General features: G+C 35.1%; 1 protein-coding gene across 4 annotated transcripts in view; it reads right to left on the minus strand.

Moving 5' to 3' along the window:
- EHBP1 (EH domain binding protein 1) overlaps positions 1-17,653 on the minus strand; it is a 340,642-nt gene that overhangs the window by 259,340 nt on the left and 63,649 nt on the right. For all 4 annotated transcript variants that reach the window (XR_010662331.1, XM_065929077.1, XM_065929074.1 and 1 more), the window contains exons 4-5: positions 17,249-17,344; positions 10,536-10,589 (exon numbers count right to left, since the gene is read on the minus strand). Coding sequence is in view for 3 of the 4 variants with exons in the window: in XM_065929077.1 (XP_065785149.1) it covers positions 10,536-10,589; positions 17,249-17,344 (150 nt within the window). In the remaining variant the exon portion in view is untranslated. The remainder of the gene's footprint in view (positions 1-10,535; positions 10,590-17,248; positions 17,345-17,653) is intronic.

A 17,653-nucleotide genomic window follows, 5' to 3' on the forward strand; every position in this document is an offset into this window, starting at 1 on the left:
CTACCCATTTAAAAGGCTTCTGAAAGTAGGATCAAATAAATGGCAATTAAAAGGACTCAGATTGTCCTTCTCACTGGTCACATGTAGAAATAATAGAAAAGACCAGATATGTGGCCCCAAGAAAACACATTTTAATACCCCAAAGATCTCCTCTAAGGAGGACATAGAACTTCCAGTTGATCTCTATGCCTATTAATTAAATTTATTAGGTTAACAGATAAAAACATAGAGGTCTATTGCTCTGTAGTGGGGGGCTCAATTTTTGTTTTGGTTGACTTGGGTTTTTTTTTTGCTCTTCTTTTCAACGATTTCATCAGGAAAAGATACTACCCTAAACTCATACATGTCTCTCTTGCCTTTATCTGATCTTTCTTTACTCTGCTTTGAATGTCTTTTTTGCATAACCTCACTTTTCTTTAAAAACTAAGCTTCATAGCTATTTCCTGCAGTAAGTCTTCCTAGACTCTGCCATCCTTTTTTCTCATCTTTCTTTCTTTACTTATATGACACCTTTACTAGATTATAAACTTTAGGACGACAGGTTACTTTATTCTATCAAATAAGTCTTCTTTAGTTTTTCAATGATTCAACATTATTTCATATAGCAATGAGAAAGAAAAAAAACACTACCAGTTATAATTGTAGGACACCAGAAATGTAAGGTGATTTCAATTTCAGAGAAGCTAAAATGTGAGGGAAAAATATTCATCTCAGAATCGATAAAATTCTGCATGTCTTGACTCTGTATTTCAATATTAATAAAATATCATATAGAACATGCATATTAAATGTTTGCGAATGACTGGATAAATGAATGAATTCATCCCAGATTGGCGCTTTTCATTGGTATGCATTTTTTGATTCATTCAAAAAACCAAAAGAATATAAAGAATAAAAATTTTTAGACTTTAAAAAGTAAGACCTATGAATATATTTTGCAAACACAGGTTCTGATTTTAGTTGGATAATGAAAAGCACCAGGAAGGAAAATTTTTTTTCTAAATATAACTATTATGGCTTCACATTAAAAAAAAAAAAAAAAAACAGAAAAAAACCCATAATGTCAATTGCCTGAGTGAATAAACATTAATACATTAGGGTAGATAAAACAGAAATATGTTGTTTGTAGTATCCATTCTTGATAATGTGCACTAATAATACGGAAATGAATTGTAAATAACAAAGCATAACTTAAAATTCAATTATAACTATTTTAAAAGTATATTCATATTGTAACTAACATAGACTATCAGGTCCAGAGGTAGATATTAAAAACTAACTAGCACTTGTTAGTGGCTCAGATGTGAGCCTGCAATGCAGGAGACCTGGGTTCAATCCCTGGGTTAGGAACATCCCCTGGAGGAGGGCATGGCAACCCACCCCAGCATTCTTGCCTGGAGAATCCCATGGACAGAAGGAGCCTGGCGGGCTACAGTCCATGGGTCACAAAGAGTCGGACACGACTGAGTGACTAAGCACAGCATAGCACTTGTTAAGAAGCAGAAAACAAACTGGTTCTTAACCTTGGATTAAATTTATAAGCGGAAGATGCTGGAAGTCAAAATCTGAAAACTTTAGAAAGATGAAAATATTTTAAAGTTTAATCCAAGTGAAAAGTTTACAAGTTGCCTTGTCATTCCTTTGAGATAATGGTGAAGTCTAGATACTAAGAAGTATAAGTGGTATAAAGGAGTAGAAAACATAAAATCCTACAATAATAAATTTTGAAGCCTAACTTCCTTTCCTTTATATTTTTCTATGTCCTCTAAAATAACATTATGAAAATAGCTCCTCTTTACTGAGCTCGCTGCTTTACATACATTATTTCTAATCTTCAATAACCTATAGCGCAGATATTAACACTATCATTTTATACCTGAGTACACTGAAGCTATAAAAGATTAAATAACTTGTTCAAGGTCACAAAGCTAGCAGTGGTAAAATCACCTCTAAAGTTTTGACTTATGTATAAGTAGCTTTTTGGTCCAAAGAAGAAAGTTTGGCAAACAACTGGGAAATTTTCTCTCTGCCCAGAAACAAAAGAAAAAATAAAATGAAGGCAGCATTATCTCAACTTAACACAAAGAGGCAGGAAGGCTGCCTTGAGAAAAAATATGCAGAATTCTGGTGACTGATCAATTCTGGAATTCCATTTTGTAATATCTAACATCAGTCAAGTAATTAATCTCAATAACTTTTAGACTGAATATGTACAATAATTAAAGACTACCTTTACTAATCTAATACATATATACTTCACAAGTTTATCACTAAAGAAAGCAGATTTAAAACTTCTCTATGATTCTACAATTTCAAATTATTTATTTTCATTTTGCCACTATGGGAAATCACTACTGCAAAGGAGTTAAGGGCAAAGGCCATGGAGAAAGACAAGACTGGATAAAATCCTGACTTCTCAGATATATAACCTTAAGAAAATTACTTAACCTCTCTAAGACTCACTTTCTTTATCTGTAAAATAAGGTTATTAGTATCTGACTCAGAGGGTTACCACAGTGAGTAAACGAGATAATGTGCATATAGCATTTCACACAGTACCTGATATACAGTAAGGGTCCAATAAATGTGTTAGGGTAATATATTATGGAAACTTTTATGTTTTATTTGGATATTTTATACTAAGCAAAAATTTTAAATTTTAAAGATTGTGGGGTTATAACACAAAGTGCAAAGAAAATAAAGATTAAAATTTCATTTCTGAATGCTCTATGGAGCACGCCTTCTCAGTGTTGCAACAATTTACCAAGAGATTTTCATAAAAAAATCAAACTTTAAAAGAGAAAAAGACAGACTGCTAGTCCTTTGAAATTCACTAGGTCTTCTGTATGTGATATGGAAACATATTTAAAACATAAAGCAGAGCACAATATTTTACAAGTCCCTGCTACATGAACACAACTGTTTCTCTTAGAACAGAGTCAATTTCCTCATTCACCACTGAGGGGAGCTGTAATCTAGGAAAAGGTTTATATGGCACCACAAGGTTATTTTTCAACTTTCTCAAACCTTAATATATTGATTTAATAAACTCTTATTAAAATACCTTTTAAACTAACTTGACAAGTACACCTGAACTCTCTTTTGGAGGCGTTACAAGAAATAATAAAGCTTATTATCTCTATGGAACCATAACAGTGGAATCTCTATTCTTCCTTGCTTTTTCTTTTTAGCACTTATTTGAGCTACAACATATGTTAACATATATTTAACATACATTACATATTTATATTATCTAACATAGTATATATTTGACACACATTTATTTTTATTCTTTCTCTCTCACACACACATACACACAAACAGAAACTCCATGAGGAAGAGATTTTTTTTTTTGCTTTATATACCACTCTATTTCCAGCACCCAGAACAAAGTGTCCAGCACAAAATACATACTCAGTGAATTAACTGCTACTGAATGAATGAATTCTGGTTCATTTAATTTGAAAGCTTCAGATATATTGTAAGATGATGTCAAATAAAGTGAACTGCTACTGCCTGAAAAATGTAATGTCTACTTATCATGAATTTAGGTTTAAAAGAAAACTTCTAAGAACAATTTTTTAATCATATAGATGAGTATACAGAGATCCCATGAGAATGACTTGGTATATATTTATAGTAGAATATCTCTTAAATGATCTGAATGTCACAGAGAATTGGTCAATTAAAGGGAAAAATCATGAATATTGATACACAAACATTTTAATTTTATTTAATACATATTAACATGTTTCATTCACCAGTTTTCATGGCCTCTTCTTAGAATATAACTTTGTTGATCATCTTCTCATATAATCAACAGTTATAATGCATCATTAGTGTATTTTTAATGCATCATTAGTGTATTTTCAATCACTTATTTTAATTAATTTTTATTAAAGTATAGTCCTTTACAACGTTGTTAGTTTCTGTGGACAGCAAAGTGAATCAGCTATACACATACATATATACACTCCTTTTGGATTTCCTTCCCAATTAGGTCACCACAGAGCACTGAGTAGAGCCCCCTGCACTACAGAGTAGGTTCTCCTTGTTGCTGTTGTTCAGTCAGTCTCTCAGTTGTGTCCAACTCTTTGCGATCCCATGGACTACAGCACTCCAGGCCTCCCTGTCCTTCACCATCTCCCGGAGTTTACTCAAAGTCATGTACACTAAGTCGGCGATGCCATCCAACCATCTCATCCCCTTCTCCTGTCATCCCCTTCTCCTCCTGCCTTCAATCTTTCCCAGCATCAGGGTCTTTTCAAACGAGTCAGTTCTTCACATCAGGTGACCAAAGTATTGGAGCTTCAGCTTCAGCATCAGTCCTTCCAATGAATATTCAGGACTGATTTCCTTTAGGATTGACTGGTTTGATCTCCTTGCGGTCCGAAGCACTCTCAAGAGTCTTCTCCAGCACCACAATTCAAAGGCATCCATTCTTGGGCGCTTGGTCGTTTTTATTACCCAGCTCTCACATCCATACATGACTACCAGAAATCCATAGCTTTGACTAGACGGACCTTTGTTGGCAAAGTAATTTTTTAAATGTCTCTGCTTTTTAAAATGCTGTCTAGTTTTGTCACTGCTTTTCTTGCAAGCAGTAAGCGTTTTTAAATTTCATGGCTGCAGTCACCATCCACAGTGATTTTGGAGCCCAAGAAAATAAAGTCTGCCACTGTTTCCATTGTTTCCGCATCTATTTGCCATGAAGTGATGGGACCAGATGCCATGATCTTCACTTTTTGAATGTTCAATTTTAAGTCACTTTTTTCACTCTCCTCTTTCACCTTCATCAAGAGGCTTTTTAATTCCTTTCTGCTTTCTGCCATAAGGGTGGTGTCATCTGCATATGAGGTTATTGATATTTCTCCCAGCAATCTTGACTCCAGCCCCGCAATCTTGAGTCCAACCCAGCATTCTGCATGATGTACTCTGCACATAAGTTAAATAAGCAGGGTGAAAATATACAGCCTTGATGTACTTCTTCCCCAAACTGGAACCAGTCCATTGTTCTGGATCCAGTTCTAACTGTTGCTTCTTGACCTGCATACAGGTTTCTCAGAAGGCAGGTAAGGTAGTCTGGTATTCCCATCTCTTGGAGAATTTTCTAGTTTGCTGCGATCCATACAGTCAAAGGCTTTAGCACAGTCAATGAAGCAGAAGTAGATGTTTTTCTGGAGTTCCCTTGCTTTTTCTATGATCCAGTGGATATTGGCAATTTAATTTCTGGCTCCTCTGCCTTTTCTAAATCCAGCCTGAACATCTGGAGGTTCTCGGTTCACACACTGTTGAAGCCTAGCTTGAAGGATTTTGAGCATTACTTTGCTAGCATGTGAAATGAGCACAACTTTGTGGTAGTTTGAACATTCTTTGGCATTGCCTTTCTTTGGGATTGGAGTGAAAACTGATCTTTTCCAGTCCTGGAAAACTCCTGAGTTTTCCAAATATGCTGGCATATTGAGTGCGGCACTTTCACAGCATCATGTTTTAGGATCTGAAATAGCTCAGTGGGAATTCCATCACCTCCACTAACTTTGTTCTTAGTGATGCCTTCTAAGGCCCACTTGACTTCACACTCCAGGATGTCTGGCTCTAGGTGAGTGATCACTCCATCGTGGTTATCTGGGTCATTAGGATCTTTTTTGTATAGTTCTTCTGTGTATTTTTGCCACCTCTTAATATCTTCTGCTTCTGTTACATCCATACCATTCAGGTTCTCCTTAGTTATGTATTTTATATATAGTATCAATAGTATATATTCGTCAATTCCAATTCCCAATTCATCCTACCTCCCTCTTCCCCACTTGGCAGCCCTAAGTTTGTTCTCTACATCTGTGTCTCTATTTCTGGGTTGCAAATGAGTTCATCTGTATCATTTTTCTAGATTCTACATATAAGCAATTCAGTCACCTTTAAATGAAAGCAAGATGCAAGGACAAAAGAGAAATATCTGAATGCAAAATCCTTTCAGATTTTCCTAAATTTTCCCCCAATTTTTTACAGTTGCATTTTCACACCAGATTTAACAGCAGTTTCTAACAACTCACTTCTATCAACTGTTTCTAAAGCATTTTAACAGTTTTCATGAAATAATTCTTCAAACTGATAGTTCACTGGCCTAGGAAATATCTAATTAAATTATATAATTACAACAACAGGCCAACAGCATTATAACAGGTCTTGTAAGGGGTCAAAAACAACTTACAACTCACTTGGGAGAGGTGTGTGTATAAGTATGTCAGAAAGTAGTAGCCTACTAACCATGTTGACACAATGTGGGATTAAAACCAGATGTCTTATGGATCGAATGGAAAGTATGAGGTAATCCATGTAAATGAAGTAGAGATTGACGAGAAGAATTTCTACTGTAACGACAAATGGATCCTTCATATACTATCTCACTATCACTAGAGTTTACTTTTTAAGTTTTTCTTCAATATAGTTAATGGATGCTCCTGTAATTCTGCTCTTAAAAATAATACTCCTTTAAGGATATGGAATTTGACTAGATCATTCATTTACTCACTCCTTCACCAAACTAAATGGAGCACCTACTGTACAGAAGGTGTTATATTAAAAAAACTGTAGTGGATAAAGAAATAAGTGGAATAGAACTTCTCCCCTATTAAATTTACTTTGCCAAGCAAGAGCCCTGTTAGCACCTCAGAAAACTGACCTAGGTTTTTCCAGAACACACATGCCCAATTCTAGTCTATCTTCCAGTTGAAAATATATCACTTTCTTTTGTTTTGTTTTAGGTTTAATTATATAAACTCATTCTTTCACATTAAATAGTTCACTATTTATGATGGCTGTCTTAATTTAAAGTATGTAACTTAGTTATGTTCTCCATCAAGTTGATGCATTTTAAAGAGTTTAGTCACAATATTCATGCTTTTCCCCATGAATTAAGAGTAAAAAATGTTACCATACTGAAGAAGTCTGTTAACTTTAACCTATGTAAATAACCTATATAAATAATGGATACATTTAATATTTACCTTTTTCTGTTTAAACTTTTAAAAAATATACATTATGCTAGTCAAATGGGTCAAATCCCATAAATGTCTCTTTAAAAAAAAAAAATGCTGTAAAAACAGGTAAAAGTCAACAATAAAAAAATCATAAATTCATCTAATAAACTATTTGATATTTCTTGCACTAGGCTCCTAGCAGTCATCACTATTATTGCTGTCACTATGATTAATAACTGAGGAATTGTGTGTTCCTCCCACATTCTGAATAATTTTACTTTACTTCAGATTAGCTCCTCAGCACCTAGATTTCCCTAAATTTTGACCATCTCTTTAAATATGGTGATTTTTGTTTTTTTAACACCCACAGCTGAGAAATTAGGTTTCTACTAGAAAAGCTAATATCTTCATTTACATAAAAGGGAGTTGAAACCACAATTCAATATTCTTTCTTTCTTTCTAATCTGGCACAGGAAATGACTATTATAGCAACAAGTGTAGGGGGAAAGAACTGTTGTGCTAAAAAAGTTCAGAATAAGAAACTTGCAATAATGCTCCCATTCATTCCAGAAATAAAAATATACAGAATATACTGAATATATATGCCAATATTGACTTTTAAAGAAAGATATAAATTAGGGAGTTATTAACTGATTCCAAAATGACATGCTAGATAACTTTTTTTTAATTTTTTTTTTATTAGTTGGAGGCTAATTACTTCACAACATTTCAGTGGGTTTTGTCATACATTGACATGAATCAGCCATAGAGTTACACATATTCCCCATCCCAATCTCCCCTCCCACCTACTAGGTACCTTTTAAATATTCATTCCCCATGAACTTGAAAACAAAAAACTTGATCTATAAAGAGATAATATTCAAAAAAGTTTATAAAAATATTCCTATTGACGGAAACAAAGTTATGGACCTAGAAAATCCCTATGATTTAGTAGAAACCTTTCATTTTATAGATGAAGAAATTAAGCCCTGGAAAATAATCTCAAGGTCACCAGCTTTGAAGGCACATCAGGATTTATACACAATTCTAATCAATCCAAAATTCATGTCTTCTCTACACTAGGATATGGGAGAAAGGAAAATGCATTTTTTTCAAATAAGGAGGCAGAATGACAAGAAGTCAGAAAATCTTTCATCTATTTAAAAGCATAATGATGCCTGGGAATCCACAAATGCAGTGTTCTCTCTGCAACACAACTCAGAGTAAGGTCTCCAAAGTTTTCTGATGACACAGGAAAATTTAATCTCCAGTAAACAGTTCAATTAAAATGTTGGTTTTATAAAGTTTTTAAACAATATGAATAATAGTTAAAAGTCACCTATATTATTTTTTATTAGAATTTTGTGAATCTAATTTAGCAATAAACACTAGGAGAGAAGAAATGCTAATGTATTTTATTTTCCATTTTCCTACTATCACCATCCCCTTCTCGATCACTTTAGCAATAAATAGGCAAATCAGCTAAATAAGCTTCTGAGCTTATATATATTTTTCATAAAAAGGATACAAACATACTCTTCAACTTGAGAAACATATACTCCAATATGGAAAGGACGATTCAAAATATAACTTTTTATCTCATGATCCATTTAAATCTCACTGCCTTAATTTTAGTATACTTCTGTGCTGTGCTTAGTCACTCAGTCATGTCCAATTCTTTGTGATCCCAGGGATTGTGGCCTGCCAGGCTCCTCTGCCCATAGGGATTCTCCAGGCAAGAATACTGGAGTGGGTTGCCAAGCCCTCCTCCAGGGTATCTTCCCAACCCAGGGATTGAACCTAGATCTCCTGCATTACAGGCAGATTCTTTACCATCTGAATCACCAGGGAAGCCCAAGAAATACTGTGGGGATCTTCTCCTTCTCCTGGGGATCTTTCCAACCCAGGAATTGAACTGGGGTCTCCTGCATTGCAGGCAGGTTTTTCATCAGCTGAGCTACTAAGAAAGCCCAGTATTTCTCTATTGACTTTTTAAATATTTTTATAAAATATATGACACAGAACTTAAATGATTTTTCCTAAAATTCTATAGATGTGAAAGTACTTTGCATCCAAACCTAATCTGTGGCATATAGTTTTTTTTAAAAAACTTGTATCTTTCAGTAACAGCTTATAACCTATTTCTCAGAAATTTAGAACTGCTGTGCCTCTATTCTAAGATTAATCAAATGTATAATAAGAACACCTTTCTAAACAAATATAAAGTTATTGTTTACATATTTCTACCATTAGTTACAACCCAAAATTAACAGGCTAATTCTTTAGTACATCAAGTTAACAGAGCTATATAACAAGAGCCATAAATATTGAAAACCGTTAAAATCATCCACTGGGGAGAAGATTTTACCTCAATGAAAGCTAGCTTTTTGAGGCTGTAACCAATTTCAAGAAATACAAGTTTGTTTGTTTTCAAAACCTCAATGTTACTCCAAGTACAGTGTTCAAACCTATCACTACAGAAAAGTCAGAATTGTTAACACGTATGAACCTTTAACACAATGACACCACCTTGACATCCAGCCACCAGAACTCCTTCCACTGTAATTGGACATGATCTCCCTCCGAAGCTCCCCAGATCTTTATATCTAAAAATGGCCCAGCTACTGTTCGAAAAAGTATAAAGATTCCTTTTACCACTAAAATATAAAACAAAATCACTCACAGAAAGGAAGAACATGCTGTTTTATAAAGCATGTTATAAAACTGTTACAAATATACTTTAGAACTATAATAATGATCATGACAATGATGTCAATGACAATGATAAAAGCTAATATTCATTGCAATTATTTAATCATCACAACCCTATAAATTGATTGCTGAGAAGTTAAGAAACTTACCATAATCACAGAGCTTATAAATGGAAGATCTAGGGCTTGCAATGTGTCTCTCAGACTTCAGAACCCACATATAGTTTCATTGCCTGTCTTCCCTAATCTCCATTCAATAACATTCATTAAACAACTACTACCTTCCTGCAAGTCACCTGGGACTCCATCATAAAATGCAAACTAACTGAAAATGATTATTAAAGTACTACTTGAGAATCCCTCAACCCAAAGAGTTAAAGCATACACTTTATTTTCAAATATTTCTAAGATCATTCATAATTTCATTCAACAAATGTTTAAAAAAGCATTTATGCTATGTGAAAAGCACCATGTCAGATGCTAAATAGATAAAAAGATGAATAAGACACGATCCTTCCCTCAAACTCCCAACAGAATACATAGAGCATATACATAATTCAGTATTGATGAGTAATTTTACTTTTATGTTTTTAATAAAAATAGTGGATTGGCCAAAAAATTCCTTTGGGTTTTTCCATAACATCTTACAGAAAAACCTGAAGGAAATTTTTGGCTGACTCAATGTTAACAAATAATTCTGCTACTGGTTATTATTTCACTTAAAAATTCTAAAAGCTACAAATCACTAATTTTTTATTAAGGCAACATTTCTTCTACCACCAAAATGACCCTTAGTAATGTATATAGTTAAAAATATGAAAGGTGACAGAATTTACAATTAGCTTACATTTTCTATGACAAATGTCCACTCTTTATCTTCAAATTCCTCTGCATGAGGATCCTGTAACAAAAGCAAAATAAAAAGTTGAAATACATTTTTTTAATCCAGTCAACTCAATTAGGAAAATACAAACAGCCTTGATTTTAGCTTTTTACCAACTTTTTAAAAAGGGAGGGGCAGAGAGGGAGGGGGGAGGGGGGATTGGGATGGGGAATACATGTAAATCCATGGCTGATTCATGTCAATGTATGACAAAAACCACTACAATATTGTAAAGTAATTAGCCTCCAACTAATAAAAATAAATTAAAAAAAAGAAGGAAGGGGCAGAATGGCCTGCTTTTAAGAAACTTCCATAATTTATCTGAATTTAAAACATTATTTTTCTTAAATTCTCTATCTTACTTAGGTTAATACATATCATTGTTTTCCATCATTGCATAAAACAAGACAAAAGGAAACCATAATAATATTTTATGACAGAGGCTATACATGGAATCTAAAAAAGTGGTACAAATGAACCTATTTACAAAACAGAAATAGAGTCAAAGATGTAAAAAACAAACGTGCAGTTACCAAGGGGAAACAGAGGGGAGGGATAAATTGGGAGACTGAGATTGAAAAAGACACACTGCTATACATAAAACAGAGAACTAACAAGCACAGATAGCTCTACTCAATACTCTGTAATGGTCGACACAGGAACAGACTCTAAAAGAGCGACTTCACGTATAGGTGTGACTGAGTCACTCTGATGTACAGCAGAAACTAACACAACATTGTAAATAATCTATACACCAATAAAAATCAACTTAAAAAAAGAAACCCAGGGACAGATAACTTAGTGAGTCAACTACTAAGAAGCACTTTTTGTGCAGTGTTCAGTCACTCGGTCATGTCCAACTCTGTGACCCCATGGACTATAGCCCACCAGGCTCATTTATTAAGATACTGATATCCTTAAGCTGGAATCAAGATTGCCAGGAGAAATACAATAACCTCAGATATGCACACAACACCACCCTCTGGCAGACAGTGAAGAAGAACTAAAAAGCCTCTTGATGAAAGTGAAAGAGGAGAGTGAAAAAGGTGGCTTAAAGCTCAACATTCAGAAAACTAAGATCGTGGCATGCGGTCTCATCCCTTCATGGGAAATAGATGGGGAGACAGTGTCAGACTTTACTTTTTGGGGCTCCAAAATCACTGCAAATGGTGATTGCGGCCATGAAATTAAAAGACCCTTACTCCTTGGAAGGAAAGTTATGACCAATCTAGACAGCATATTAAAAAGCAGAGACATTACTTTGCCAACAAATGTTTGTCTAGTCAAGGCTATGGTTTTTCCAGTGGTCATGTATGAATGTGAGAGTTGGACTGTGAAGAAAGCTGAGCGCCGAAAAATGGATGCTTTTGAACTGTGGTGTTGGAGAAGACTCTTGAGAGTCCCTTGGACTGCAAGGAGATCCAACCGGTCCATTCTAAAGGAGATCAGTCCTGGGTGTTCATTGGAACGACTGATGCTAAAGCTGAAACTCCAATACTTTGGCCACCTCATGCGAAGAGTTGACTCATTGGAAAAGACCCTGATGCTGGGAGGGATTGGGGGCAGGAAGAGAAGGGGATGACAGAGGATGAGATGGCTGGATGGCATCACCGACTCGATGGACATGGGTTTGAGTAAACTCCAGGAGTTGGTGATGGACAGGGAGGCCTGGCGTGCTGCGATTCATGGGGTCGCAAAGAGTTGAACACGACTGAGTGACTGAACTGAACTGAACTGAAGTATTTTGAACTCAAAGTATTACTTGAGGCAAGGTTTTCTTGGTGCAGAGGTTACAAATTATAAACATTTGGAATTTCAAAGTACTGCAAAGAATTTCATAACCTACACAAAATGACAAATCTGATGTTGATACCCTCATCTGCCTTCCATCACCAGAGGCCTGAGAAAGGGTAACAGATCCTACAACCAAATGCAGCTTTCTTCTAAATAAGTCACACTTTAACCAAGTATTTGGCAAATATTTAATGGCTACTTATTATATAAGGAATTACAGAGGTGTTATATGGATTCAAACATAGTTGTCCTTGCTTTCAAAGACAAACACAAGTAATCTAAATACATAGATGATGAATGAAATACATGACGTTACTAGAGATTAGAAGACAATACATTTCTTAGAGGAAGGAACAGGAAAAGCTTTACGAGTGAGGAAGCATTTAGACCAGGTGGGATTGTATAGGATTTCCACAGACACTAGAAGAAGTAAAGGTGAAAGGTAACATTTTAAGACATAAAAGGAAAAGCAGTGGGATAGCATCGTAAGTGCATTTAACTTATTCAAGTTCAACTTCATGTTTTAGAGGTGGGGGAGGGATGGAGGTACTGAGCGTGAGAGTATGTGCACATAGATGCTATTCCCCTACTGTGTCTCATGGACCATATACTTCTCATAGGGAAGCTCCTTATTCATGACTGATTCCACTATAGTCTATTATTAACCTTCAGTTTCTAGTGCCACACCTGAGTTTGGGTCCTCATCACTTTGTGCCTAGGCTATTTCAAGATAAAAGTAACTGCAGCACTCTCAGTCTCTCTGCTCTCCAATTAATCTTGTACACAGATTAATTCTCCTAAACCACAGTTCTGACCATGTAAGTACCAACTAAGAGTTTTTTAATGATCCCTACATGGGATAAATTCCAAACTCTTTCATTACTTCTTTATTTTTGTTTATTTTTCTACCTTAAAAGTATGGTGACTAGCTGCTTCTGAGCTGTCTTAAGGCAACTATGACAAATCCACACAGTGTACATCCGCACAGATAGTATAAAGACCTGCCAAAAAGGAGTTTATTTGGTGGTGATGGGCAGGGGCAGGCAGGAAAGGGTAGAAAGGAAAAAGAGGTAGAGAACTCTACTTAATACTTATTTCCCCAGCCTGGCCCTGCCCAGGTTTGTGGAGGTTTATGGAGAATGACTACTGTAAATAAAGGTTAAAAGAATTTTTTTCATGAGAGATTTAGGACCCAAATAGTGCTACTTTAGAGACCAAGTAATAGTGTGACACATTGCTTAGGAAAAAGATATATTACCATCCTTCCTGCTTGCCCCCCACCTGCACCACTGTTGAAGAATGCAGCCTAGCTCTAGTGCAACTTTTACAATAGTAGTGTGTGTGTGTGTGTGTGTGTGTGTGTATGTGTGTTGGTCAGTCATGTTCAACTCTTTGTGACGCCATGGACTATAGCCCACCAGGCTCCTCTGTCCATGAACTTCTCCAGGCAAGAATACTGGAGAGGGTTACCATTTCCACCTCCAGCAGATCTTCCCAATCCAGGGACTGAACCAGGTCTCCTGCATTGCGGGGAGATTCTTTACCGTCTAACCCACCAGAGAAGCTCCAATAGTAGTGGTATTAGTGATAATATGAAATATTTGCAAAGCACACACTCTGCCTCAGTCATTGTGTTAAGGGTTTTAATCATCACAACTACTTATGAAATAGGTATCGTTTTTATTCCTAGTTAAAGGGACAGAAAACTGAGACCTAAAAGATGTAACTTCCCACAAATAAGTGTTAAAATTATGTGCCAATTCTAGGTCTGTCTGACTTTTAACCATGTTGTTAGTTCAGTTTTATCTCTGCGTTCCCAGGGACCTAGAAAAGTACCTGGAACACAGTAGTTTCTTAAGGAAACGTGATTAATGAATTAATGAATACATGCCTTGAAACTTAACAAATATTGAATAGCACCTTATATATGACATACATTAATTCTCAAAGTTGATAAAACATTTTTTAGAAACACAGATGAAATATCACCCGTAATAGAATAATTTTAATGGGACCAAGGGTCACATCTGATAAGGCAAAGTCACTAAAAAGATGTAAAGGAGCAACAATAACGTTCATTTTCAAGTTACTTTAAAACGGCATATCTACAAAATTCATTAATTATGTTATTGAATAAACAAAAACATTAGTAATGAAAGTTGCTTCCACCTTGAATCAATTAAGTCTTCTTTACATCCTGCTCTCTATCCTCTAGTGTCTCTTTTATTACCATTGAACTAAAGAGAAAAAGTGAAACAGCTTAAAGAGTCATTTCCCTTCTCAACACCCTAACAGGCTTTTTTTCATTTACCAGAAATAGCTATTTTCAAGCTAATTCAACTTTCAAAATCAAGCGTGCATGCTAAAGAAATTAATTTCTGGTTAATTCATAGAAAAGTGAAACTTCTTGATAACTTCTTTAATAAGCACTTTGTCTATGAACACACCTCTGTGAATATGAGCAGTTCTTTTCTATTTTGCAAATTGTGAGACTTTACTACAAGTAAAAGAAAAGGGGAAATATGAAACAGCTTTCCACTTCAATATTTTAAAATGCTTTTCAAAAATAAGAATTAAAAATTAATATGAGAGAATGAAAAGTTATTTTGTTTTGTTTTCCTTTTTGGTTCTTCTATTACAATTCTGGGAAGATATGGAGCCAGGAAGATAAAGATATTTAAAGATATTCACTGAAGAGAAATGTGTAATACAGCAAACTGGGAAGGAGGGAGTATTTGAGTTTATTTCCCTACAGACTAACATTTAAAAGACATAAAAAGTTCAGTGATAGGATTTGCTGAACATTCTCATTAGTACTTGAAAACTACTTACCCCCTAATCCTCCAAGTAATACATTTCAACAGCCACTTTCAACTCAAAATCACTCAGTTAGTGCATATCCTTTGCCCAAACACATAGCTGTCAGCCATTTATCAGCTCTCTTCTAACCCCTTGCTATCTATCATCATTTTTATAAAAGTTGTGTAACTATGTCCATTCATTTGCTTTAGCAATAAAAACAGACTAAATCAAAACACAGAAGATTACTTAAAAGTCTTCCTCAAGCATGTCATAGATTCTGCCGTGGTAATCTATACTCAGAGTGGTTTTTATTACAGAATAGGCCATGTGATGTAAAACAAACCCAAAATCAAACATACAACAACCACACTCCAGGACTAAATCAGTGTGACGGGGCATGTTACCTTCTTTAGTCTTAGTTTCCTTATCAGTACAATGGAAACAATTCTAGAACTCCAGGGTTACTTTGAGAATTAAATGAAATAGTACTCTAAAGGTATTGTTGTTAACCACCAAGCTTACTATATCACTTTAGTAGGAGAGGTAGGAGCTTCCAAGGCAGCTCAAAAAGTAAAGAATCTGCCTGCAACGCAGAAGACCTGGGTTTGAGCCCTGAGTCAGGAAGATCCCCTGGAGGAAGAAATGGCAACCCACTCTATTACTCTTGCCTGGAGAATTCCACGGACAGAGGAGCCTGGTGGGCCACAGTCCACGGGCTCACAGAGAGTTGGACACGACTGAGTGACTAACACACACAGAAGAGGTATGCACGGGGAGGGGTGGGAGGTTAATAACAGGCTTTTACGACAGCTGACTGAAGGCTAATAGGATGACTCTGATCTTTCCTGAAAAAAAAGGAAGAGCAGCTACAACCTCATGTCTTACTTCTCCCTGGGCAACAGTGTATAAATAATATGCATAATCATGTGATGTTATAATGTCAATAACAATAGTATCACAACTATAAAACACATATAAAGTGTTAAGAATCTTTCATAAAATAGAATATCTATGAAACACAGAGCATTTAAAAGTAGTGTCCCATTCATGGGTTAGTATGTTAACATTCATTATACTGCTTTGTTCTAAATATCTCCTCAGTAGTTCCAGAGCACATCAATTAATATATTGAAATACAAAATCAAAAGTACCTTTTTAACACAGTGATTTCACACTTGAAGCCATATAACTTTGCTCTACTTAGATGTCATATCCTATAGTATTTAGTGGACTTTCACAAGTTTATGTTACTAAATTATGCTCAATGAGATGTCTTCCTTCAGTCTATCCTTTTGCAAAAGTAAAGTCAACACAATTGGATTCAAAGAAGAAATAAAGCATTTGTTCCCTATGCACCACGTTCAAGAAGGCTGAAGCTGAGACATATTTGTCCCCACTACTTTTTTTTTTGAGCAGGTAAGAAATTGGTTAGGAAAGTAATTATTCTAGTGCTTAGTTTTCATATGTGAGAACTATTTTAGAACATTAAAAAATAAAGAAGACGTTCAAGAAAAAGCATATAAAAAAGTCAGCAATATATACGAACAGCTATATTTTTTGGATCTGGACTTTGAATTTATTACCAGAATTTTTATTTTAAGCTATAGTATTTATAAGCTATCAATATCAATAAAATATTTATCAAAAATCCATTTTAAATTTACCTTCCTATATTAACATCCTATATTAACATCAATAAAATATCATGTATCAATTTTAAAACACATCTTGTTTTTAGTCAAACAAGGTTGAGACTCAGGACAAGAATTCCACAAACCTCAGCTTTCCACAGAAAAAGCACTTTAAATTTTCCCGTGGGTAGAATGTAGGAAGTGATAAAAGAAGTGTTCCAGTTGATGTTAACTGGAATAAGTTCAAAAACACTCTCAAATTATTTGGACTTTATATACCATGAAAACCTTGCATTGTTATAAATTGCTATATCTCTAAAAATAATGCATTTTAAGGTCATTACTGCTCATTAAGGACTCAAGTGTGTAGAACAGTGAATACTGAAATATTCCATCATTTATAACAATGATTGCACAGTAAATCCTATAACATATAAAAATGGAACTTACCTTAAAAAGTGTCACAGTGATTTCAATGTTTTCAGGAACAGGCCATACGACAACACCACGGTATGGATTTTTTATTCCAGGCTGCCAGCTATGAGCCTACCAAAAAAAAAAAAAAAAAAAGTCTTCAACTTGAAGTACAGAAAATGCAATATTAATAATCTGCAAAGATATATTGACCCTATTTAACTATCCATTAGATCTCTCTCCCTAAAACAAAAATGATTAGTCAAATAGAACTTTTCAAGCATCAAACTTGGGCCATGACAGCTGGTGGCTCAGAAGATAATCTGTCCACAGTACAGGAGACCTGGGTTCAATCCCTTGGTCAGCAAGATCTCCTAGAGGAGGAAATGGCAACCTACTCCAGTATTCTTGCCTAGAGAATTTCATGGAGAGAGGAGCCTA

Source organism: Muntiacus reevesi, chromosome 3, assembly GCF_963930625.1.
Source record: "Muntiacus reevesi chromosome 3, mMunRee1.1, whole genome shotgun sequence".
Taxonomy (NCBI): domain Eukaryota; kingdom Metazoa; phylum Chordata; class Mammalia; order Artiodactyla; family Cervidae; genus Muntiacus; species Muntiacus reevesi.